At 40.1% G+C, this 20,902-nt stretch overlaps 1 protein-coding gene across 1 annotated transcript; it reads right to left on the bottom strand.

Annotated features, from left to right (window-relative positions):
- Positions 1 to 1,648: 1,648 nt before the first annotated feature.
- Positions 1,649 to 12,484, bottom strand: pygma (phosphorylase, glycogen, muscle A). Its single transcript, XM_031760009.2, has 20 exons — positions 12,242 to 12,484; positions 10,032 to 10,133; positions 9,830 to 9,908; positions 9,544 to 9,647; positions 9,199 to 9,330; positions 8,992 to 9,103; positions 8,819 to 8,901; positions 7,540 to 7,683; positions 7,223 to 7,315; positions 6,480 to 6,626; positions 5,576 to 5,739; positions 5,280 to 5,394; positions 5,060 to 5,161; positions 3,877 to 4,024; positions 3,660 to 3,718; positions 3,402 to 3,543; positions 3,105 to 3,312; positions 2,600 to 2,734; positions 2,313 to 2,379; positions 1,649 to 2,178 (listed from the first exon to the last, which is right to left on the bottom strand). Exons 1-20 carry the CDS (start codon positions 12,482 to 12,484, stop codon positions 2,029 to 2,031), a joined length of 2,529 nt encoding a protein of 842 aa, XP_031615869.1. The 3' UTR covers positions 1,649 to 2,028.
- Between the last annotated feature and the right edge of the window lie 8,418 nt (positions 12,485 to 20,902).

Below are 20,902 nucleotides of genomic sequence, written 5' to 3' on the forward strand. Positions count from 1 at the left end.
TCTCTCGTGTCCATGTATCTTTGGGCTATAAGAATAAAATGAAGTCACTCAGTTTCACTGGACATGTTTGAGGAAGGCAGGATTTGAGTTTTTCAAGGTCAAATTTCTTTTTTTCTTGTTAGGTTTGGAAAATTAATTCCTAAACATCACACCTGGAGAGACATCTGTGCCTAAACACCTGTGCCATTTGGTAGATACCGTATTACCCTTTTATTTATGCACTTGGCTGATAGATATAGGTTTGTCAGCCAGGATGTCAAGCTGACATTCACACTTTAACACAGTCTCAGCGTTTATGTGCAGAGAAATTGTTAACATAATCTAAGAAAGCAGCCAAAGGTTTCTCAGAAACAGTAGCTGAAGAGCTGCTGTTTGTAATGATGATGCTTTGATTCATTGTTTTGGAATAAAGGCTGTGAATGGATTTATTCACTACAACAAGTATCATCAGTAAAAGCGCATGATAACAGCTTGCGTTGATAATTTACAGCCTCTAACTGCATCCTATCACCAGAGTGCTGTCCTCACTGATATAGTGCCTGTGGGTCTCGTGCTGGTATTGTCTAGCCTGGGGCTCGGGGCCTTGGGCTTATCAGGCGCTCTGATCCCTCTGTTTTCTTTGTCTATTTGCGTTACCCTACATATCTGTGTGCTACATTGCTATCAGTAGTTGATTTAACCTACATACAGGAAACCTGTTGGACTCCATCCAGTAAACAGTGCCATTGCAAACACGCTCCCATCATGAATTTGAATAGTTCAAACAATAAATAAAAACTACAAATAATTGGTGCAACACCTACATGAGTAGTAAAACTTCTGTTACTTTTACATCAGAAAATTGTGCTGAGAAGAGTTTGAGGCTTGAATTTGTGCAGTCTCTAAACCCAGACAGCAAACAACACACATAGATGTGCGTATCTGCGCTCACGTCAGTGTTCAAATTACATATTAGACATTTAGGCCTTGTGGAAGATTGAGCGTGCACTATTATTCACAAGTATCTAATTACACTTCTGTCCCTTGTGTTTTTCAGTGGATGCCGTTGTTATTAATCAGACTTTTTCCTCCCCATTCACTCTTATAAACACAACTATACTCCCTTTCCTTTTAGCAGCTCAAAGTGTACAATCACAGCTGTCACTTAAAGCTGTAAAATTGTGGTGATGGCATGACTATAGACTGGAGGCATATCATCATTTCCTTTTTGTTGTTTATGTTGTTGTTATGATTGGATGAGCTGAAGTTTTTATTTTCCGGCGTACAGCTGGTGCATTCAGTGTCCATCAACACTGATTCTGGGATTTTTGTCGAGTCGCAATTCTGACGATAACTGTTTGTGCAGGTCAAGGTAAAGTCCATAGTCTGCATTTTTTCACCAATTCACTGTAAGTTGAATTGCCTAAAAAAAAAAAACACACAAAAATCCAACCCCTTCACCTCACCCCCACCTCCTCCAAAAAAGCAACTGTTGTTTGATATTTATTGCGGTACATTTAGTCTACAAATGAAACACACACTGCATGAATAGGAAGTGCCACACAGTAATAATAATCTTTGCAGCTAAATGAACGTGCATGTTTATTCTATATTTTACAATTATGAATCATGCCTGAAACAGCTAAAAAAATAAATAAGTCAGATTTTATTTATGGCTTTTAAGACAGTTTTTTTTTTATTTAGAATGGGTCTGAAATGGAAATACAAGACTTTATATTTCGGAATACAAAAATACCACTATTAAATCTACAAGCCCCAACACAAATCTCTTTTGTCCACTTTCCAGCAGCTAAACAGCGGTTTCTGCTTCACTGATGACAGCTGCAATGGATTTACTTCACTAGCCTGTAACCTGGATGCTGCGAATATGCAGGTATGAAAAATGTAAACTTATATGTGACACTGATTAATGGCTGTGGACAAAAGTTTGTGGGGGACTTTTGCAAGACATACAGTATCTTCCGTGTGGGTTCTGAAGACAGTTGAACCAACGAGGGAAACTGCGGTGTTGGCTGTCATGTAGACGTTTTAGTGTTTGTCATCGGGGGCGGGGATTTTCTCAAGCGTGGGCTCCACGCCCCAGATCTCACGAGCATACTGGGCAATGGTGCGGTCACTGGAGAACTTGCCACACCCAGCAATGTTGTAGATCACCTTCTTGGTCCATTCCTTGGGATTCTAGGGGAGAATAAAAATTATTGATAAGCCAACAATAACTAGACTATAACACTGTGAATGAGACAACTATCTATATCATACTATGAATACATAAGAAGCATTTTTTTTTCCCAGCTTTCGCATGTAATTCCTACCTTATAAAGAGTATTGACTTTCTCCTGGCATTTAATGTAGTCTTCATAGTCAGCAAAGACCTTAAACCTATGCAGAGAATAATGCCATTAACCAAATAATAACATAACAGGCGAATAACAAAGTTCACCTGTTGCATATGAATAAATGCATATGTGTGAATGAACATGTGCACTGAATATTGCTTTGCATGCAGCAACACCAGGATGTTCAGCAAGTTCATACACAATATTTGTATGTGTGCATGCAGGTCTGAGCCTAAGGCATCCAATGTTAGATGTGTCTCTACCTGTCATGATGCATCAGCATGTTGACAATTTCTTTAAACAGGTCAGGCTGCTTTGGGCTAAAGAAGCCTCCAGCAATCTGGTCAATAGCCTGTTTCAGCTCAGGCAGACGGTTGTAGTACTCTTCGGCGTGGTATCTAAGCAGGAAAGAAAATAAATAACAAACACATTCAGAAACACAGAAGGACCAGCTTGTCGCCGTAGTAACTGGATCATTCACAAGGGAAAAGCAGATAGTGCCTATACAAAATATGAGCCCAAGGCCACACCTTTTTAGTGTGGAAAATCTCAGTTTGTGTGGACATAACATTTGAGTCTCTGTTTGGATTGTCAGAGCATGTGTACACATGTTTTAATATCAGAAAATCTTGATGGTTGATCTTTGTTTGTCTGACAGATTTGGAAATATATTACGTACAGTAGTTATAGAAATTAAAAAGACATGGATCAACATTTTTGAGGCAGACACAAATACGAGGCTAGGAGTAATAAATGTTGTCTCCTTACCCTCTATTGTCAAGTGCCTCGACATCGTCCACCCTCATGCCGAAGATAAAGAGGTTTCCTTCACCGGCCTCCTCTGCCATCTCCACATTGGCCCCGTCCATGGTGCCAATGGTCAGGGCGCCATTCAGCATGAACTTCATGTTGCCGGTGCCAGAGGCTTCAGTTCCAGCTGTAGAGATCTGCTCTGACAGGTCAGCAGCAGGGATGGCTGGGAAAGGGCAGAAGTAGGGGTTTGAGAAATTTTAGAATAAATATTAATAAACATTTGTCATTGCTCTGCAGTGATTTGGTAATTACCTTTTTCTGCCAGTGTGACTCTGTAGTTCTCCAAAAAGATTACTTTCAGACGGTCTCCAACCACAGGATCATTGTTGACCACCTCACCGATAGCCGTGATCAGGCGGATAATCATTTTGGCAGTGTGGTATCCAGGAGCAGCCTGCAAGAGAGCCACAGTTAGAGACACGATATTAAATAGCCTTAACACTTCGTATCGAATGGTGCTGAAATGTGACATAAATTTAAAGTTACTAGCTGTTAAATTAAAATACAAACCTTTCCTCCAATCATGACAGTTCTTGGGGTCCACTGCTTGTTGGGATCCTTCTTGATGCCTGGTGGAGATATAAAGAGACAAAACTGAGGCAAGCAGCAAAATCCTTTTCGTAGGCTCTGACACACAGTCTGTAAAGATGTGGAGCAACATGTTATTTGGATTTGAGAAAATGTCAAATTAAATGAAAATGGCAGAGGCTTTTAAATGCATCCTTACGGTTGTAGTAAGTGATGATGTGCAGGCAGTTGAGCAGCTGTCTCTTGTATTCATGGATTCTCTTGACTTGAATGTCAAACATGGAGTTGGGGTTTATCTTCACCTTGTAGTGCTCCTCCAGGTGCACAGCGAATTTCATTTTGTTTTCCTACATGATCAAAACATTTATTTTACTCCAAAAAAAAGAAAATAAGTCATACTTGGACTTGTGCTTATTTGTATGCTGTAAAAATGCATAGGTGCCTAAAGCGTGCGTGGGCTACCTAAAGTATGCACCCAAAGTATGGTAAAACAAGAGCATGAGAAAAAAAAGCACAATACTGACTGTCAGGAATGCCTCTTTGGCCATATGCTTATACTACTGTCTGCCTTGGGGAGGTTTCAGGGCTAATGATGTATTCATTTTATTTGCTTGTCAGTTGCAGAGACAGAAAAGAGCTACATGACTGTCACGTGTCAGAGATGAGAGGTGGATCTCTGGAATGTCTTCATTAACCGAGTCAGTGCTTGTTTCCCAGAACACCTTCCCCTTTCTGGAACTGTTTGCTGTAAAATATTGTCTTTGTTATGCAACTAAATGAACCAAAGTCACAGTCCAGTGGTCCAGTGTTATGAGCTCAAACATGAGGCGAGTGTCGCTTGTTGAATGTGGCGTGTGTCAGAAGCCATGGAGCAATGTGCCTAAGGCCTTGAGGTAAGCCCACTGACTCATGCCCAACTGACAGTCTGGGCCCACCTCTATCCTGGTGCTATTACTGTTCATGTGCAGCAGTGTACTCTGAAAGCCCCAAGGACAACAGCCATCTAGGCTTGGGAAGTATTCATAAAATGGCATTTTTTCCCAGACTGAAGCGGTAAACCCCAATATGTGCTGACTAGCAGTGTAGATGCTGCAGTTATTAACTGTTAATGCAGGCTTTGACACTGATCTTAGAGGAACAAATAGGTCAGCAGGTTGGGTCTCTGGAAAAAAACAATTTTTCATCAGATATTTTACAGAACAGTTTGTATGTGCAGTCTGAAAACAGGCACAGGTTGCTTAATGTGAAATATATGTGCCGCTTCTCTGCAGGATTTCGATATCCAGCCATCTTCAGACACAATTATACATATTCACAAGCATTCTTGTATCTTTTTGAGCATAATGCTGGACACATATTAGACAAAATAACACATTACTTGCCTGTTTCACTTTGGCAATATCACGAATGAAAGCCTCATCATTCACAAACTTGACGAGGTTCCTCAGCTGGTCAAGGTCACGAATGAAGTCCTCCCCAATTCTCTAATGAGAAAAAGAGTGAAAAAATAAATGAGTGAATAAATTGACTGATCATTGTCCTTTGTGAAGTATAACCTAAATTTAAGCATTGTGTCCCTTGTATATTTGAAACACAGCTAACCTCGGCAATGGCCTCGGCCAGCCCGGGGTTGCACATAACCAGCCAGCGGCGAGGAGTAATGCCGTTGGTCTTGTTTTGGAACTTATGTGGCTCCATTTCATAGAAGTCCTTGAAGCTGCGGGAGAGCATAGTATATATCAGAACACACAGATGATGTGCAGTCCTTGAAATGACAGAGGATGGGGATTTATGAAACAGATAGCAATACACTTACTACACACACTCGTGCATCTGTGTGCGACGTTAATTATGATTTACCACTACAAAGGATGATTAGTTTTCGTTTAGCGACGTACACTGTAGCTTTGAGGATGTCCGAGTGGATCTGAGCCACGCCGTTGACAGCATGTGCACCCACAATGCACAGATGGGCCATGTTAATCCTCTTCTGTCCGCCTTCTTCAATGAGGGACATGCGGCGAAGGCGATCCACATCGCCGGGGTACTTAGCAGCAACTCTCTGCAAAATTCAAAGGTGCATGAGAAGCAAAAATAAACTAAGTCAGAGGTTATATTTCTTTATTTCATTTGCTGAATATGATTTTACTTGTCACACTTGTCACTGTAGGGTCAGTACAGCTATTCTAAAATTATACCAGACCACCAGTAGGACAGTTTCAGTCAGGATTTAAGTAGATGAAAGTCAGTGTGTTATCTGGTTGAGCAACAGCTCATAAAAACCTGCCCACCACTTTATGTCAGAAACAAGTCTCTCTCTGTTCACAAAGAATGTGGGAGTCTATTCTGACAGATGTTGCAATTAAAAGCCAATCAGGACCATTTTGTCCTTTGACTTTTACATTACAGCATTTTGGTTCTCCTGCCAATCTTTGAAGTCTGTCCTTGCATTTTAATAAGGTTTCCTGTTGTCTCGTTACACAGTAGCAATCTAAAATCCACAATGGAATATTATTATTAAAAAAGTAAGAATAAGTATTTTGTTTTTTCTGCTTCTTTACCTTTCAGGTTTTTCAGTTTCATGCTGTATTTATGCTAAAGGTTAATATACGTCTTTCTTAACTTATCTTACCTATCAAGCAGATTAAAATCATTAATTAGAGCATTAACTATATTTGCATTTAGTCACAGAGGACAACGTCAATATGTCCTTCCTGTGCTATATATAGTAATATGGAGCCATAGGGGCCTATGCATCCAGCACACCCCAGATTATGACATGCTGCAATGTGCAGAACTAACCTCCAGGTGGCGGCGGTTGATCTCATAGACTATTTCCAGATGACGGGGGAGCAGATGAGCAAATAGTTCGACTGGCCAGCGCTCCAGAGCTTCGGGGAGAACCGTGTGATTGGTGTAGGCACAGGTTCTCACACAGATGTCCCAGGCCTCACCATCAGCAGCAGGACATTAGGTTTAGTGAACAGAAAAAAAAAAACAGTTCTGAGCTGATTTCCACCCTGTATCCCTCCGTTATCATCATCAAGGTAATGATGACAGACATTAAGTGTCAAACACTGCAGTGACAGTAGGCAAGTTTTTAACTCCATCTCCTTGCTGAAAGAACAGGGCGCTTCTCCTTTTTAAAAATCCGGGTTTTGTGACCTAATAGATCAACAGTTGCTTCTGAACTCTCTCATCTGTAGTTCACTTCTTGTTTTGTTCGCCCTTCCAACAGCTGAACTCTGTTTCTTTTGCTTGGTAGAGTGTCCACATTTACTCCAGTTATACTAGTGTCAACCATTTCAACTTCCTGCTACTGGCAAAAACAAACAGGCCAGCTTGCTTTTTGGTTGTGCATTCAAACCTTTAGCCTGGTAGCACACAGAAATGTTCGCACCAATTTAAAGCCAGATGTGTCATTCTATTACTGTTATATTGTGCAACAAACTGACCTTACTGTGATCATTTAAAGCAGTGAATCAACATAAAGCAAACATAACCTTTTAAGACCCTTTTAGGGGTCGTATTAATCTACTACTCACCGTTTCCCAGTTCAGCTTCTCTTCATCAACAAGAACCCTCATCAGCTCAGGAATAGCCATGGCTGGGTGAGTGTCATTCAGCTGGATGGCAACCTGAATATGCAAAACATTAAAGAAAGTCAAAACCGAATTGGAATGGGCCACAGAGCGCTTTGTAGATACTATTCTTTTCAACTATTCTCCTAAGGTACAATAAAACCCACCTACAACCTGTTCAAAAAACTGACAGAGGCAATTTAATGAAGACCCAGGGAGAACATCATGAGGAAATCTTTTCATTTTTGACAGAAACTATTTTGTTGAGTTTTTCACTTCACCTTGTCAGGCAGTTTGCTGAAGTCTGTGCGAGCAATCTCCCTGGAGCCAAACTTAGAGACCTTGAAACGGCGGATGATGTCTTGCAGGGTGGCAGACACCACAAAGTATTCCTGCTTCAGACGGAGCTCCTTTCCTTCAAAGAACTGCGGGTAAAGACACATATTTGTCTTTTTCTGTTCTGCAGTCAAAGATGAATTTTCTTTTATTATTCATTAAGCATAGCCTTTTGTATATCAGTGGCTGCTTTTTTTCCTGGGCCACTAAAATATTTTAATATCACAATTACATATTAGCCTTGTGAGAAAAGATTCAGTGAAGCTTTAATAGATCTATGTCTAATCTCTTAAGCAGAGACATTATGCTAACACCCATTAACAATATACTGGCAAAGTGTACTACATGTATATAAGCGTGCATTTGCATTTGTCCACTGTGCAGCTAATCAGTGTTCAAATCAGATCTCCCTTGAATATGGAAAAGACATTAATTTCACGCTTTTCATGCCTCAAAATAAGAAGTAGAGGTAAAAGCCAACGTGTTGGAGGCTATGAATATGTTTTTGAAAGAGTTAAGAGAATACTGTGTATTTGCTGTTTTGATTTGCCAAACAGAGGATTTGCAAAGACATTTTAAGGCTGATTAAAGCAACTTGAAGGAATTATATAAAGGGATTAAAAACTAGCAAAAATTTAGAATTTAACAAAGTCTTCAGTTTGCAATTTCATATACTGAAGAAACTGGAAACATTGGTTTTCAGTGTTTTGAAACAACCTCAGCTTTCATTTTTGACTAAATTTAATAAATGATCACCCTACTATTATAATATCCCGATATTACTAGTGCAAACTTGATTGAACAGCAGTGTAACACTACATCATGAGGTCCACCACACTTTCTGTTCTCAAATGCAAAGACGTAAATTACCACACTTGGCGTGAGCTATAACTCACGCTAGATGGTTATCTCCTAAATCCTCCTCCTGGAGCCTTTGAGGAGTCGGCACATGTTGGTCAGATCTTTTGTCAGATTTAAAACACAGCTTCAGAGGAAGCTGGGGGAATACACATCGGCTCTAGCTGAGCACAAAGGACATTAGGTGTGGTCCAAATTATGGAAGTCCATCTCCCAGCTGAGCTAAGATAAGGTCTAACCAGTCACACAGAGATCCCTTTGATATTCACGTTCTTCTAGTTCCTCTAATCCAAGTTAATATCTGTATGCTCGGGCTAAGAGTGCAGTGCTGGTGGATTAAATGGTAATAGAGCCATATTTTCTTACATTATCATTGGGATACAGCACACGGGAGATGTTCTCAGCCAGGTTTCTGTCCAAAACAGCCTGAATGTAGCCACCGACATTGACTATAAGGAAAAAGCAATTATTTTAGTTGATGCTAATTCTTATTTAACAGATGTATTTTTGAAAATACGTGCTCTCTGCCAGATACATACAGTCTTTCAGGTTAAAATCGCACGGCGCCTTTGCAGACCACAGCCTCATGGTGTTGACAATGTTGTTTCTGTAGCCCGGGACAGGGGTGTCATAAGGCAGAGCCAGCACTACCTGTCAATACCATAACATGAAGAGCGAGTTATTTAAAACTGTAGATCATCAAAGAAATATCTTTCAGTTTTATTTGCTTTGTTTCACATGTTCACCTGAGTATCAACCCATTTGACGCCATCGGGGTGATGCTCGGTCCTGCCATAGAAGTGAACTGGGCGCATGTACTCTGGACGTGCTTTTTCCCAAGGGTTGCCGTAGCGCAGCCAGTCATCGGCCTCCTCGACCTGGGTAAAGCCACACATTTGTATTGAGGCAGAAAACTGCTCATTAGCGGGTGGCTTCTGAGCTGAGCCAGGTATAAAGGGATGCCAGGTCATGATAATGAAAAGGAGACTCCTCCAGCAGATGATTTAAAAACAAAGCTGGTGTTACTTAAAAGGAAAGGAACAGCAGCTGCTTTCTCTCACTGAAAGGAACGTAAAGTTTAATCTTCTAACCTGCCAGCCATTGACAATTTTCTGATTGAAGATACCAAATTCATAGCGGATACCATAACCATAGGCAGCCAGGCCCAGTGAAGCCATGGAGTCCAGGAAACAGGCTGAAAACCAAAGGAAGGACATAACAGGTTCAATAATATCACAGCTCTTGTAAAGAAAGAAAGAAAGAGAGAGAAAGAAAGAAAGAAAAATGCATTATTTAGGTCATCCAACAGGGATAAAAAAAAAAAAAAAAAAAATTCTTTTTGAATTCATTTAATTCAAAGCATGAAAAGATGCTCACCCGCAAGGCGACCCAGGCCACCATTACCCAAACCTGCATCTTCCTCCATGTCCTCCAGCTCCTCCATTTCCAGACCCAACTGAAGGAGACAAAAGCATACAACAGCAAACCAGTGACTCGGGGATGCTCCCTCTCTGTTACAGTATTTGAAAGCAGCAATTTCACAGTTAAAAGCGGATTAAAATAAGCGTGTTTGTCTCACCTGGTACATGGCCTCATCACAGGCGTTCTCCAGTCCGAGGTTCACCATGGTGTTCTGCAGGGTGCGACCCATGTAGAACTCGAGGGAGAGGTAGTACACACGCTACATTGTGGAAAAAGAAAAGGAGGAAAAAAATCAGTGTCATATTTACCAATCAAACAGGTCAAAACTGTCTTGTGAACACTAGCAGAAATACTCAAGTGGCATTCTGCGATCAGGGTCGGGGAAAGGTCCCACTAACCCCCACCCCATACTGTCAAAGAAATCTGCGAGTCTCATCATTTGGCTTCATGGTTGAGAGTGCGGAGAAATATGCCACCTGAGCCTCTGTTTAGCCTTTGCCATTTAGTTGTGTTTTTTTTTTTTTTTTTTTTTTTTTTCTCTCTGACATGGAAGGGTGGACACAGGCTGTGGAGGTAAAGCAGGGGGAGGGGAGGCAAGAGAAGGGACTGGGCGACAGATTGCTTCGGGTATTGCGTAACCCCAACATTTTGGGCTTGGGCAAAAATAACTCCTGTAGAGGTCACTGTAAAGGTCCGCTCGAGCCGATAACCTTTCATTGTGGAGTTCAAGTCTGGAGTAACAGGAGAAGTGGTTCAGATGGATGTGTAAAATAATAATGAATACATCTGACAGACCCATATCACTAGAGAGCTAACAGGATCTCCTGAATTATATATGACTCTGTTCCAGATCTTATCTTTGTTTCATCTTCTTGTGCTGATTGGCTCTGCTTTTCCATGAATGTGTATTATTAGTGTTTAAATAGTTGCAATAGTAACTCTTCGGGATGTGATCTTTGCACAAAGATGTGGACGTGCTCTTAAGCTAGCATGTCTTCCCTCCTTGTGCAAGACCTTTAAGAGGTTCACCTTTGACCTTTCAATGCAGAGCACCAGAAAAAGCTCTCAGCTGGTTTCTGAGTTGGAGCGCCCGATCAACAAACTTATTGTGAGGAGCAGCATGTGCAGATAATTTGCAAATTGAAGTTGTGCATTGTAAGCTATGGCGTACAGGCAAATTTTCTTAACGTTATTAAAGAAAAATAATCTCTTTCATTCAGTAGGGTTATTAATAATCTTGCAAGAAACATTTTTCCCCACTAATAAATTGAATTGGAGCTGAGTTTTGCTCTGCATCTGAACCCTCTATTGTAATTACAGACAGTTTCGTGTGACATTTTCGAGCAATAACGCGGTGTGGCGGCTAATATTGTGGTAACGGCAGCTTCATATTGTTCTTCTAAGGCTCTTTCTGTAGCTGTTGGCTAATAATACTGGGGTTGCTGAGATACAGCTTCAATCCAACTACTTTTAAGTGAACTCGGACACCCTCAGAGGCATTTGGTCATATGACACATGTGCTGTATGGTCAGACAGGAAGGGAACAGAAGGTCTTGGGGTGGTTTCATGTTTCAACACACTATAAGCACTGCAGCATACCAGCAGAGTGCTAAGAACCCCCAGTGAAGTTTAAATGTCATGACTTGGCATTACACTGATATCAAGCTGCTGAAGGTACAGTTGAAGAATACAAAGCTTTGGCTCTCAGTGGAGGAAGAAGTATTTACATCCCTACACCAATACACTTGTTGCCATTTGTTACCATTAAAAAAAAATGGCAACATTATAATATCAGATATCAAGGTGCCAAAGTTTAAAGAAGAAAGCTAATTAATTAGACAAGTGGCGCTCCTTTGACTGATATATTTTTATGTTATACACACATACATAAGACTAATGCATCAGCATAGCAGCAGGTTGAGTGGAACAGGAGCTGTGGTTTTGCCCAGAGATAGCTCCTTAAAGGATTATGAGATAAATTTGAAAAGCTAAGAGAAAGTTAAATTAATGTGAAAGAAAAGAGGAAACAGATTTCTTTTAATCTTTGTTTTTTTTTTCTGTGTGTTACATGCTTACACCTTCTACAGGTATTTACTAGAAATAAACCTGAGTAAATGTCTTCAGGTACTTGACACCACTGTTTACTTTAAAATATGTGAAACAATGCAGAAGAAACAGGCGTTTCATAAAATGGTGTAAGATCCAAAGTAATTGTAATGAAACAAATTTCTCTAAACATCTTTCCCTTATACCATTCTTACTCTATAACCACCCAAAATACAAGTTTGTACTCAAATGGCCAAAAAGATAGATTAATAATTGATTTGTAGGCGATGGGCTGTCACACCTGGATTTATTAGAACTTACTTTAGGGTCTTTCTCATAGTAGTACTGCTGGGTTCTGATCCACCTGCCAATCAAGTGGTCGCGCACCGTGTGGGCAAGCGCAAAGTAGTAATCCCTTCTGGTTGCCACATTTCTGTCCTTGACCAGAGTAAAGTGGAGATGCCTGTTGAAGTTTTGCTTCAGATCTGAAACGTTTTCGACGCCGGCAAGGCCTCTCACTGAAATCTGTTTCCTTCTATCGTGGTCAGACAACGGTTTAGACATGGTGGCACAAGTGATCGCAGCTCAGGGCTCTGACACTGGGAGAATGTAAACAGTATGACAGCAGGTACACACCACCAGTCCCAGACACACAACAAGAGAGGCACCCACACCACAGCCCTGGGTTCACAGTTTTAAAGGTGCAACTATAAATATTAAGCGGAGGGAGGAGCGGATTGCTTGTTTAAGGTAAAAGGGTGGAGCATATGCTGAGGACAGAGGATGTCACATCTCAGTCATGTCAGTCGCAGATAACTACGAGTCCCTTTTGGGATCTGTTATGTGTTACTGGCATCAGAACAAAGCATTGTACAAGTCAACGTCATTTACACTATATAGTGAAGGGAGGTTTTTACTGTGGTTACACTCACAAAATCAAAACTTTCCAGTCAAGCTGATTAAATCATTTAAAATAAGCTGTACAAATATTCTACTTGCCATAAACTCAGGATTGTATCTGTTGCTACATTGTATTTTTTCCAGTTTTATTTTTATTTTAAATTGCCTAGCTGTATTAGCCTGGTGTTATGTTCAAGGATCTCAAAGTGCAGCTCACAGGCCACTGGCGACCCTTGGTGTCATCTTAGGCGGCCTTCAAGCATTCTGGGAATCCACAGTTCAGGCCGCGCTATCATATAGCAGCACAGAACAAAACCAAGGCAGTAATCTCTTCCATATTAATTCCTCTTTCTAGCCATCAGAGCAGCAAAATAAACCATCACCCTGTAAACTGACACATTAGAAAAACTAAACTAGTATTAGTATTTAATGTGTGCACCCCTGGTCTCTAAATATGCAGTCGGTCATCAAAATTTTAAGAACCCCTTACTGATGATATCTGCACCTCCAGCAGCTCGCTTAATTTCCCCATATTTTGCAGGACTGTTTGGCTACCAGAGGATATTTTTCAAAAAAAGGTTTGTTGCGGCACTTTGAAAGCAAAGCTCTACAAAGTGTGCTAATAATCACACTGTAGGGTGACACTATTTATACTTGCAGTATGTCTCTGACAATCCAAAAAATTTTTACTGCAAAGTTTAAAATTGTCTCGCTACTCTGTCATTTCACACCTACTGTACATAGCTGCATTATCAGTTATTACAAACCAGTAATCCAGTGCATGTATGTGTAGGTCACATCTGTTCCAAAGCCTGAAGCAATAACAGACACAAAATCAGCTGCAGTGAAGCAACTAAAACCCACTCTATTTTCAGTTATCACTCCAGCTCACCAAGCTATCATAAAGTCTTGACCTTCTATAAATAGCAACCCTGACCCAGTCCCAAAGGCCATGATATTTGAAAGGCGTATCCTGTTAATGTCAGCAAGAGCCAGTAGACAACACTGCTATATTACTAGTAGCTGGAGTCGAGTTTAAGAGGGAAAAGCAGTGTTTGCAAAGCTGTTCTCAGCGGGATGCGGTGCCGCGTGATTATCATCATCTTGTTAAAAGACGGGTTCTGCTTTTGGACTAAAATTGTTTAAAAGCTGGGTGAAAGAGTGACTCTTATTTCAGTGTCAACTTGTGCCGGATTGCGCTGCACATTGAATGAATGTTGACAGGAAAAGTATTGGGAATAAAATTAAATTATCTTGTCTTTCTTACCATTCCCCACTCTGTCGCCTGATTGGACTAGATGTGGAGAGAAAGAAAGAAAAAAGGTGCTGTTGTTGCTGTCAAGCACAACAGCAGTTAGACAGCAGCTAAATAGAAATCAAGTTGCAGGTGGTAGTTGAGCTGCTTGGCAGTGCTTCATGGTCGTTTGTGCATCAATTGAAGAATTTTTAGAACACACACAAGCAGATACAGTAAACGCTGTCTACATTTGCTGTTCCCCATTTAATCTTCCTATATGCCAAATGACCCCAGAACATCACAGAGCAGCTGACAGATTGAAGCTGGCGTGCCCCTGATTTATCCACAATGATGAGCAAATTATGTTCTTGCATGTCTACTGGCTTTTCTGTCAAATGGTACATCAAGCATTTCAAGACTAAACTCAATGAATGCATTGACTTTTTGATGAGAGCCCAAATTTTCAACAACAAATACAATTGCTTTGCACAGAGTCGGTGAATGAAACGGGGACCGTGTGCTAGCAAAACATGAGCATTTTAAAAAAAAAAGAAAAAGAAACTCTTCTTTCTGCTCTTATTTATGATCTCTCCATCACGTAATAATCGGGCATGTGAACGTTTAATTAGCTTTAACTTAAAATTTTATTCCACTGGAAATATTAACTCTGATTTTAATGAAGGCTCTGATTGGCCAGGAGTAACCTCAGCTATTAAGGTGCCCGTGATGTTTGACAAGCATTAAAGTAAAGCAGCTAATGGACAGTAACTGCTGCTGCTGCTGCTGAGAGCAACATTGACTTCTGCAAATTGGAATCAGCAACGGCAATAATAAAATATGTCTCATTTAGAGTTTACCTATTAATGTGAACTGATTTCTTAAAGCACATTTCTAATGATGTTTTATGAACACCATCCGCGGGTTAAGTCTGTCTTTTCTTTTAGAATAACTCCTGGGGATTTTTGTTTTCTCACCTTATTTTCCAAAAGTCTAAGCTGACAATGAGAGAAAACCTCTCTTTGCACGATTATAAATATGCCTGAAAGCTTTCACACGAAATGATGTGCCACATTTTCAGTTGCAATCTGTGTCTTGCACCTTTCTGTTCCTCTGCAACTTTTTACATTGGTGATTTTACACAGATGCCTTTTTTTGCTCTTTTTTCCCCTTTCACTTTTTTTTCTTATATCCCCGCATTTGCCTAAATCCCCCCTTTTAGGCAAAAGAATGTTGTTTTTTTTTTCATTTTCACAAACCTTTAATACGAGATTTATCAGAATCTCGTATTAAAGGTTTGCATGGGCGAGTTCACCAGAGACTGCATTAGTTCAGCGCACAGATATGAGAAAATGAATGATTAATGGGTAGCAGGGGGCACTGCAATGTTCCAGTTAAAATGTTTGCTTTTTTCTGGGGTTTGTTTTAATGGTTTTTGCGCTTGTCTGCATTCAACACTCCCGCCACCCAAATCAGCAGTTAAACAGCCGAAGAGTTTAAATTTAAAACCTGATGTTGATGTGGCTGCAGTTCTCCGTTATTCACTCTCTTGCTCCATTCACAGACTGACATCCAGAGTGTTAAACTGAGTCTGTTTCCTCTTCTTTTCCTGGTGAGAGTGAGCATCTTTGTTTACATCTCACCGAAAATTAAGGACAACACCTACTGCTTGGCGCACAGTGCTTTTCACACACAAGACTGCAAACCAGCAATCCGTAGAGGGCCTTGGTGTTTTGTTATTATAATGCATTAACTTTAATTAAGTTACGTAGTTTAAAATATGTTCTGCTAAACTGTAAAATCTCAACTTGCTCAATTAATTTTCATACATCGTTTATCTCCAGTCTTCCTGCAATGATTTCTAATAGTGCCAGACAAGATAAGTACTTGGGCTTGTGTGTGTGCGTGTGTGTGTGTGCATGTGTGCGTGTGTGAAATGCAGTTTTATCTCAGATGGCTGAAAAGACGTTTAATTGCATACACACTGAGCATATCTGTTGTGCGCCGTTAAAATGGAACACCAATCATCTGATTTGCACTGCTGGCAATGAATCACAAGAGAGCGGGTTCATAGGGGACATTGTTAAGTTGCTAAGTGTTTTACTCAGGTGAAATGCTTTTTTTCTCTCTCCCACTCCCCTTCCTTGTTTATCCGTGAACTTGTCAACATGAGGCCGGGACGGAAAGGAAGGAATAGTGTCATCTGGTGGTAAATCCGGAAATGTCACAGTGGAGTGAGTAGTGCAGAGGGGACCTGGCAGTACCAGCAACTGCACCTATTATGAGGAGTGAGCATTATCAGCCCATTAAATATATCTCCTACACAACACATGGAAAAGTGCTGACTGATGAATGGAGGACTGGTTCAGTTTCCTCATCGAAAAGGTTTGAAAACATTTCTAAATATGTTCTGTTGGTCTGTTGGATTCAATCAGGAGAAGACATCGTTGTGCTATAGGGTAGGTATCAGGATTTTCAGCGTTTATCCGAACCTGTGATGATAAAAAACGTTTTCATACACTTGTCAATAACATTGACAGAATTATTGGATGTCAGGGGAACGTTTCACGAAGCTGTCAAAAGGCATCAAAATTTATTAAGTTGGTTTTAGAAAAAATCACACTCGCGATTCACACCCAGATGTTTTGTTATTAATCTTTATCTCTTTGAACTTCTTTACTGAGGCTGTGCGAGCATGTACACGCTACCTCACTGACAGCACTTTCACTCACCTGGTGTACTTGTAGAGGCAGGAACGCCACCTTGCACCCTGGTCACGTATATTTCGCTAAAGCTCCACCCTTTCTCAAACTGAGCGATGTTTGATCATGTAGAATAATCAGAAGTGTTGCTTGCCACCAGGCAAGGCAGACAACTGCTTGGGGGTCCCAGGCCAGTGGGGTGCCCCCAAGGGCTGACAAACTTTAAACTACTGAAGCTGCAATGTGCAAAGTGTGGAATGATATCACGTAAGACCTGTTTTCCCTAAAGGGGCTCCATCTGACTCCACTCGCTCTCTTTGCAAGTGGCGTGCATGATTCTGTTTAAACACACCTAATAACAACAACAAAAGCCACTCAGTAGAAATAAAGAAGAGTTTTCCTTTTGGGAGTGCAAAAAAGAAAGAAGATGGTAAACACACGGGTACTTATATAGCACTTTTCTACTCAGTTGAGCACTTAAAGGACTTTCTACTGCAAGTCTCATTCACCCAGTCACGCACTTTTATTCATGCCTAAGTGCTTTCCAACATTTATTCACACACACGCACACATCGGGGATGCAGGATCAGTTTGTTGATCAAAAAGGAGCATAAAGGGCAACTTTTTGCCTGAGGATACTTCAGCTCAAGGAATTAGGGATCGACCCACCAACCTTGCAAATAGCATACAACCCACTCCACCACCCGAGCCACAGCCTAGCCTTAGATTTTAGGAGAGACGATTAAATAATGTCACTTCCACTAGAATTGTCATTATTTATTTTGTTTTTCTGTTATTATTTCTTTTGCCCTCAGATGGCTGCCCCTCCCTGAGCCCGATTCTGCTGGAGCTTTCTTCCTGTTAAAAATGTGTTTTTCCTTCCCACTGTCGCCAACTGCTTGCTAAAAGGTCGTTTGATTGTTGTGGTTATCTCTCTATCATTGTAGGGTCTTTACCTTGCAATATAAAGCACCTTGAGGCAACTGCTGTTGTGATTGGCATTATATAAATAAAATGTAATTTAACTGAATTTACTTTCACATTCAATGCTGGTTAAGCATTGAATGGTGTGTCCCACTGTGACCCACTTGAGTACACACAGTTGACTTGCTGGCATAGCTATCAGCCTGAAAGAACGCAGAAGCTTGTAGTTACAGTTTTGACACTATATAATCAGTTAATCAGTCAACTTGATCTTGGGCATTGTTACTGACATAAGTATGGTCTCTGCCATTTCTAGAGTATAGTTTTTCCTCTCAAATCTTTTTTTTAGAACTGTCGCTGTCTTTGTTGGTTTTGACAACAATCACACATTGTTATGCAGAAATTAATAGTACAAATTCCCCCAAAATATTTCAGCAACATTAGGACTTCATAATTCTAATAATATTATATCTAATAATAATATTTAATATTTTTTTTACTTGTTCAATACCTAAAAATAAATAAATAAAATAAAATAAGCTGTTTTTGTTCTTGGCAATGAAGTCCAGATTTTGATAAATTGATAAAGCCTTGAATAGTGAGTCAAAGTGCCACCACACCAGGACCCTGAAAATGAAGCTGCCAAACAGAATTCAACCATCATTAATTATATCATTCACACCTGTAATTTTCCAACTGTGACACGTCAAAATGTCCTCTGTGAAAAGGCCTATTGATTTTCTGTCTTTGTATCTGCTGTGTCATATTATCCCATAACAATTCCAAAGCAATGAGCCGAGTTGGTAATAATACTGTTGTTCAAACATTATGATAATAGGAATACTGCTATACAGTGGTATTACTTAAAATTTGACCTGCTGCACTAATTAAGCATAATGGGTCATTATGTATTAATATGTCTTCTAATCCATAATGAATATTATGCACTATTGCAAAGCAGTTAAGATACACTGCAGCTTTTAATTGGTTGGCTACTTTACTACTTGCTAGGAATCCTTGTTAACTGTACTTGCGCCACACTTTTTATGATGGTAGACTGTCTGGCTTGTTTTGAATATTTACTGCTTATTTGAACTGCTCCAGACTGTATCACAAGGACAGCACAAGCCACAGGAATGTTTTGCACTGGTGAATGAACATTCTTCAAATAAAATACATGTAAATAAATAAGTAAACTTTTGGTGTGCAGCTGAATCCCAGAAAGCAGGTTCAGTAATATGCATACTTTTCTTAAACCCTCAGGGCTTTCTCCTATGAAAGTTGTTCAATATTTTATTGCAGTTGTTGCTCTTTGCACAAGAGATGCGCACCTCCATTTCCTCATCGAGGCCGCAGAGCTTCACTCTGCCTTAGACCAGAACAAAAATCAATAATTGCCGTTGACGGGTCACTAAAATATACACCGCTGTCTGGTAAGGTGTTGTGCAGACTAAAATACCACAGACATTCACAAAAAAAGTTTCTATTGGTCAGATGCTGATTATGTCCCAAAAACAGGGGAAAGGGGGATAAAAGCGTAATGATAACACAGAAATAAGATTTAGATTAATACAGAAAATAAGACTTTCTATATTTCCTGCTGTAAAAGCAACATATCTTCAGCCTTGCCATTAAACTCAAAGTAGCAACTCAAAGCATATATTATAACTGCCAAGAAAAGTCCCTGCAGTCCTCAAAAAATAAGAAAAAAAAAGCCATATCCAAGGTCCAAAAGGCTGAGGAGAGATGTTAAAGGTAAGATAAGACGATGACAAGAAGGGGATGTTTTTGTCAGCTGCTGTGCCATGTACATGCAAAATCAGCAAATGATCTGCGGACACTTCACCTCCAAAAAGCAAGTGAACTTTGCCTTTTAAATAAGGGTTTGAAATAATCAGACGTCTGATGAGGACATTGTTTTGACTGCAGTGCACCATCTTTACTATGTGACTGGCAGGCAGATGGGTTGTGGTGACAAGTGGACACACGTTTAATTCAGATTTAGTTGCATTTGTTGAATTCCATATTATTTTCATTAACATTTCCATTAGGTTTTTTTTTGGGGGGGGGGATATATACACATGTATATACATATATACATATATATACATGTATACATACAGTCACGTGAAAAAGAAAGCACACTCTCTTTTAATTCTAAGATTTTGTGTAACAGCACATAAAGAAATCGTCATCCTTACAGGGTTCTACAGTCATTTAAATACATCCTCAGGTGAACAACACATGACATAAATACAAAATACAGAAGCTGTGTAGAAAAACTGAGCTCAACCTTATTACTTAAATATGCATTAAGATGGTAAATATCAGCCAGATACTGCTAATCAAAATAGCTTCATTCACTGATCTTCAATAAGTGTGAGGACCTCTATAAAAGGGAAAGTTGAGGCAGTTTTTTGGTCTGGAGTATTCAGGTGTGTGTTAACATGATGCCAAGAAAGGAATTAGTTGTTGCCGTCCATAATTCTAGGAAGGGTTATAAGAGAGTTTCCAAACAAGTTTAAATCCATCAATCTACAGTAAAAAAACGTATTTTTCACACATGGAAAACATTCAAGACAGTTGCCAATCTTCCCAGGATTGGGCTGCCCAGCAAATTAACCTCAAGGTTAGGCTGAATAATGTTCAGAGAAACTGCAAAAAACCCCCCAAATATGACTTGCTTGGAAGTGCTGCCAGGAGAAAATGTCTTCTCTCTGAAACAAACATGGCAGCATTAGCATGACTTAGGTTTGCAAACTTGCATCTGAAGAAACCACAAGACTTCTGAAAAAATGTGATTTAGACTTGTTTTGCAGACACAGGACCAGGATGGGCAGCTTGATGTCATTAAGTTGACCATGAACTCTTTCGTATACCACAGTATCCATCTGTGCAATCGATCCCACAGCAGCAAATCTACAACAGAATGTCTGAAAAAGAAAAGAATCAAGGTGTCGAAATGGCCGAGTCAAAGTCCAGACCTCTACCCGGCTAACATGCTCTGGTCCTCGGGAGAGCTGTTCATAAAGAAAACCCTGCAAACCTCAAGGCAATAAAGCAATGCTGTAAAGAAAAGTGGGCCAAAATCCCTCCACAATGATGTGAGAGACTGATAAACTCATACAAAAAACCATTATCTCAAGTTCTCAAAGTTCTTGCTGCTAAAGGTGTACAAGCTAGTGAATAATAAGGACATAACATGGCTATATATATGTATAT

This window comes from Oreochromis aureus, linkage group 10 (assembly GCF_013358895.1).
Source record: "Oreochromis aureus strain Israel breed Guangdong linkage group 10, ZZ_aureus, whole genome shotgun sequence".
Lineage (NCBI taxonomy): Eukaryota > Metazoa > Chordata > Actinopteri > Cichliformes > Cichlidae > Oreochromis > Oreochromis aureus.

Excerpts from the sequence above, each read along its gene's own strand:
- pygma (XM_031760009.2), bottom strand. The coding sequence starts at position 12,484 with ATGTCTAAACCGTTGTCTGACCACGATAGAAGGAAACAGATTTCAGTG. Across the intron at positions 9,331-9,543 it reads AAATTGTCAATGGCTGGCAG|GTCGAGGAGGCCGATGACTG; the intron begins GTTAGAAGATTA and ends GGCTTTACCCAG. Across the intron at positions 8,902-8,991 it reads CGATTTTAACCTGAAAGACT|TCAATGTCGGTGGCTACATT; the intron begins GTATGTATCTGG and ends TTTTCCTTATAG.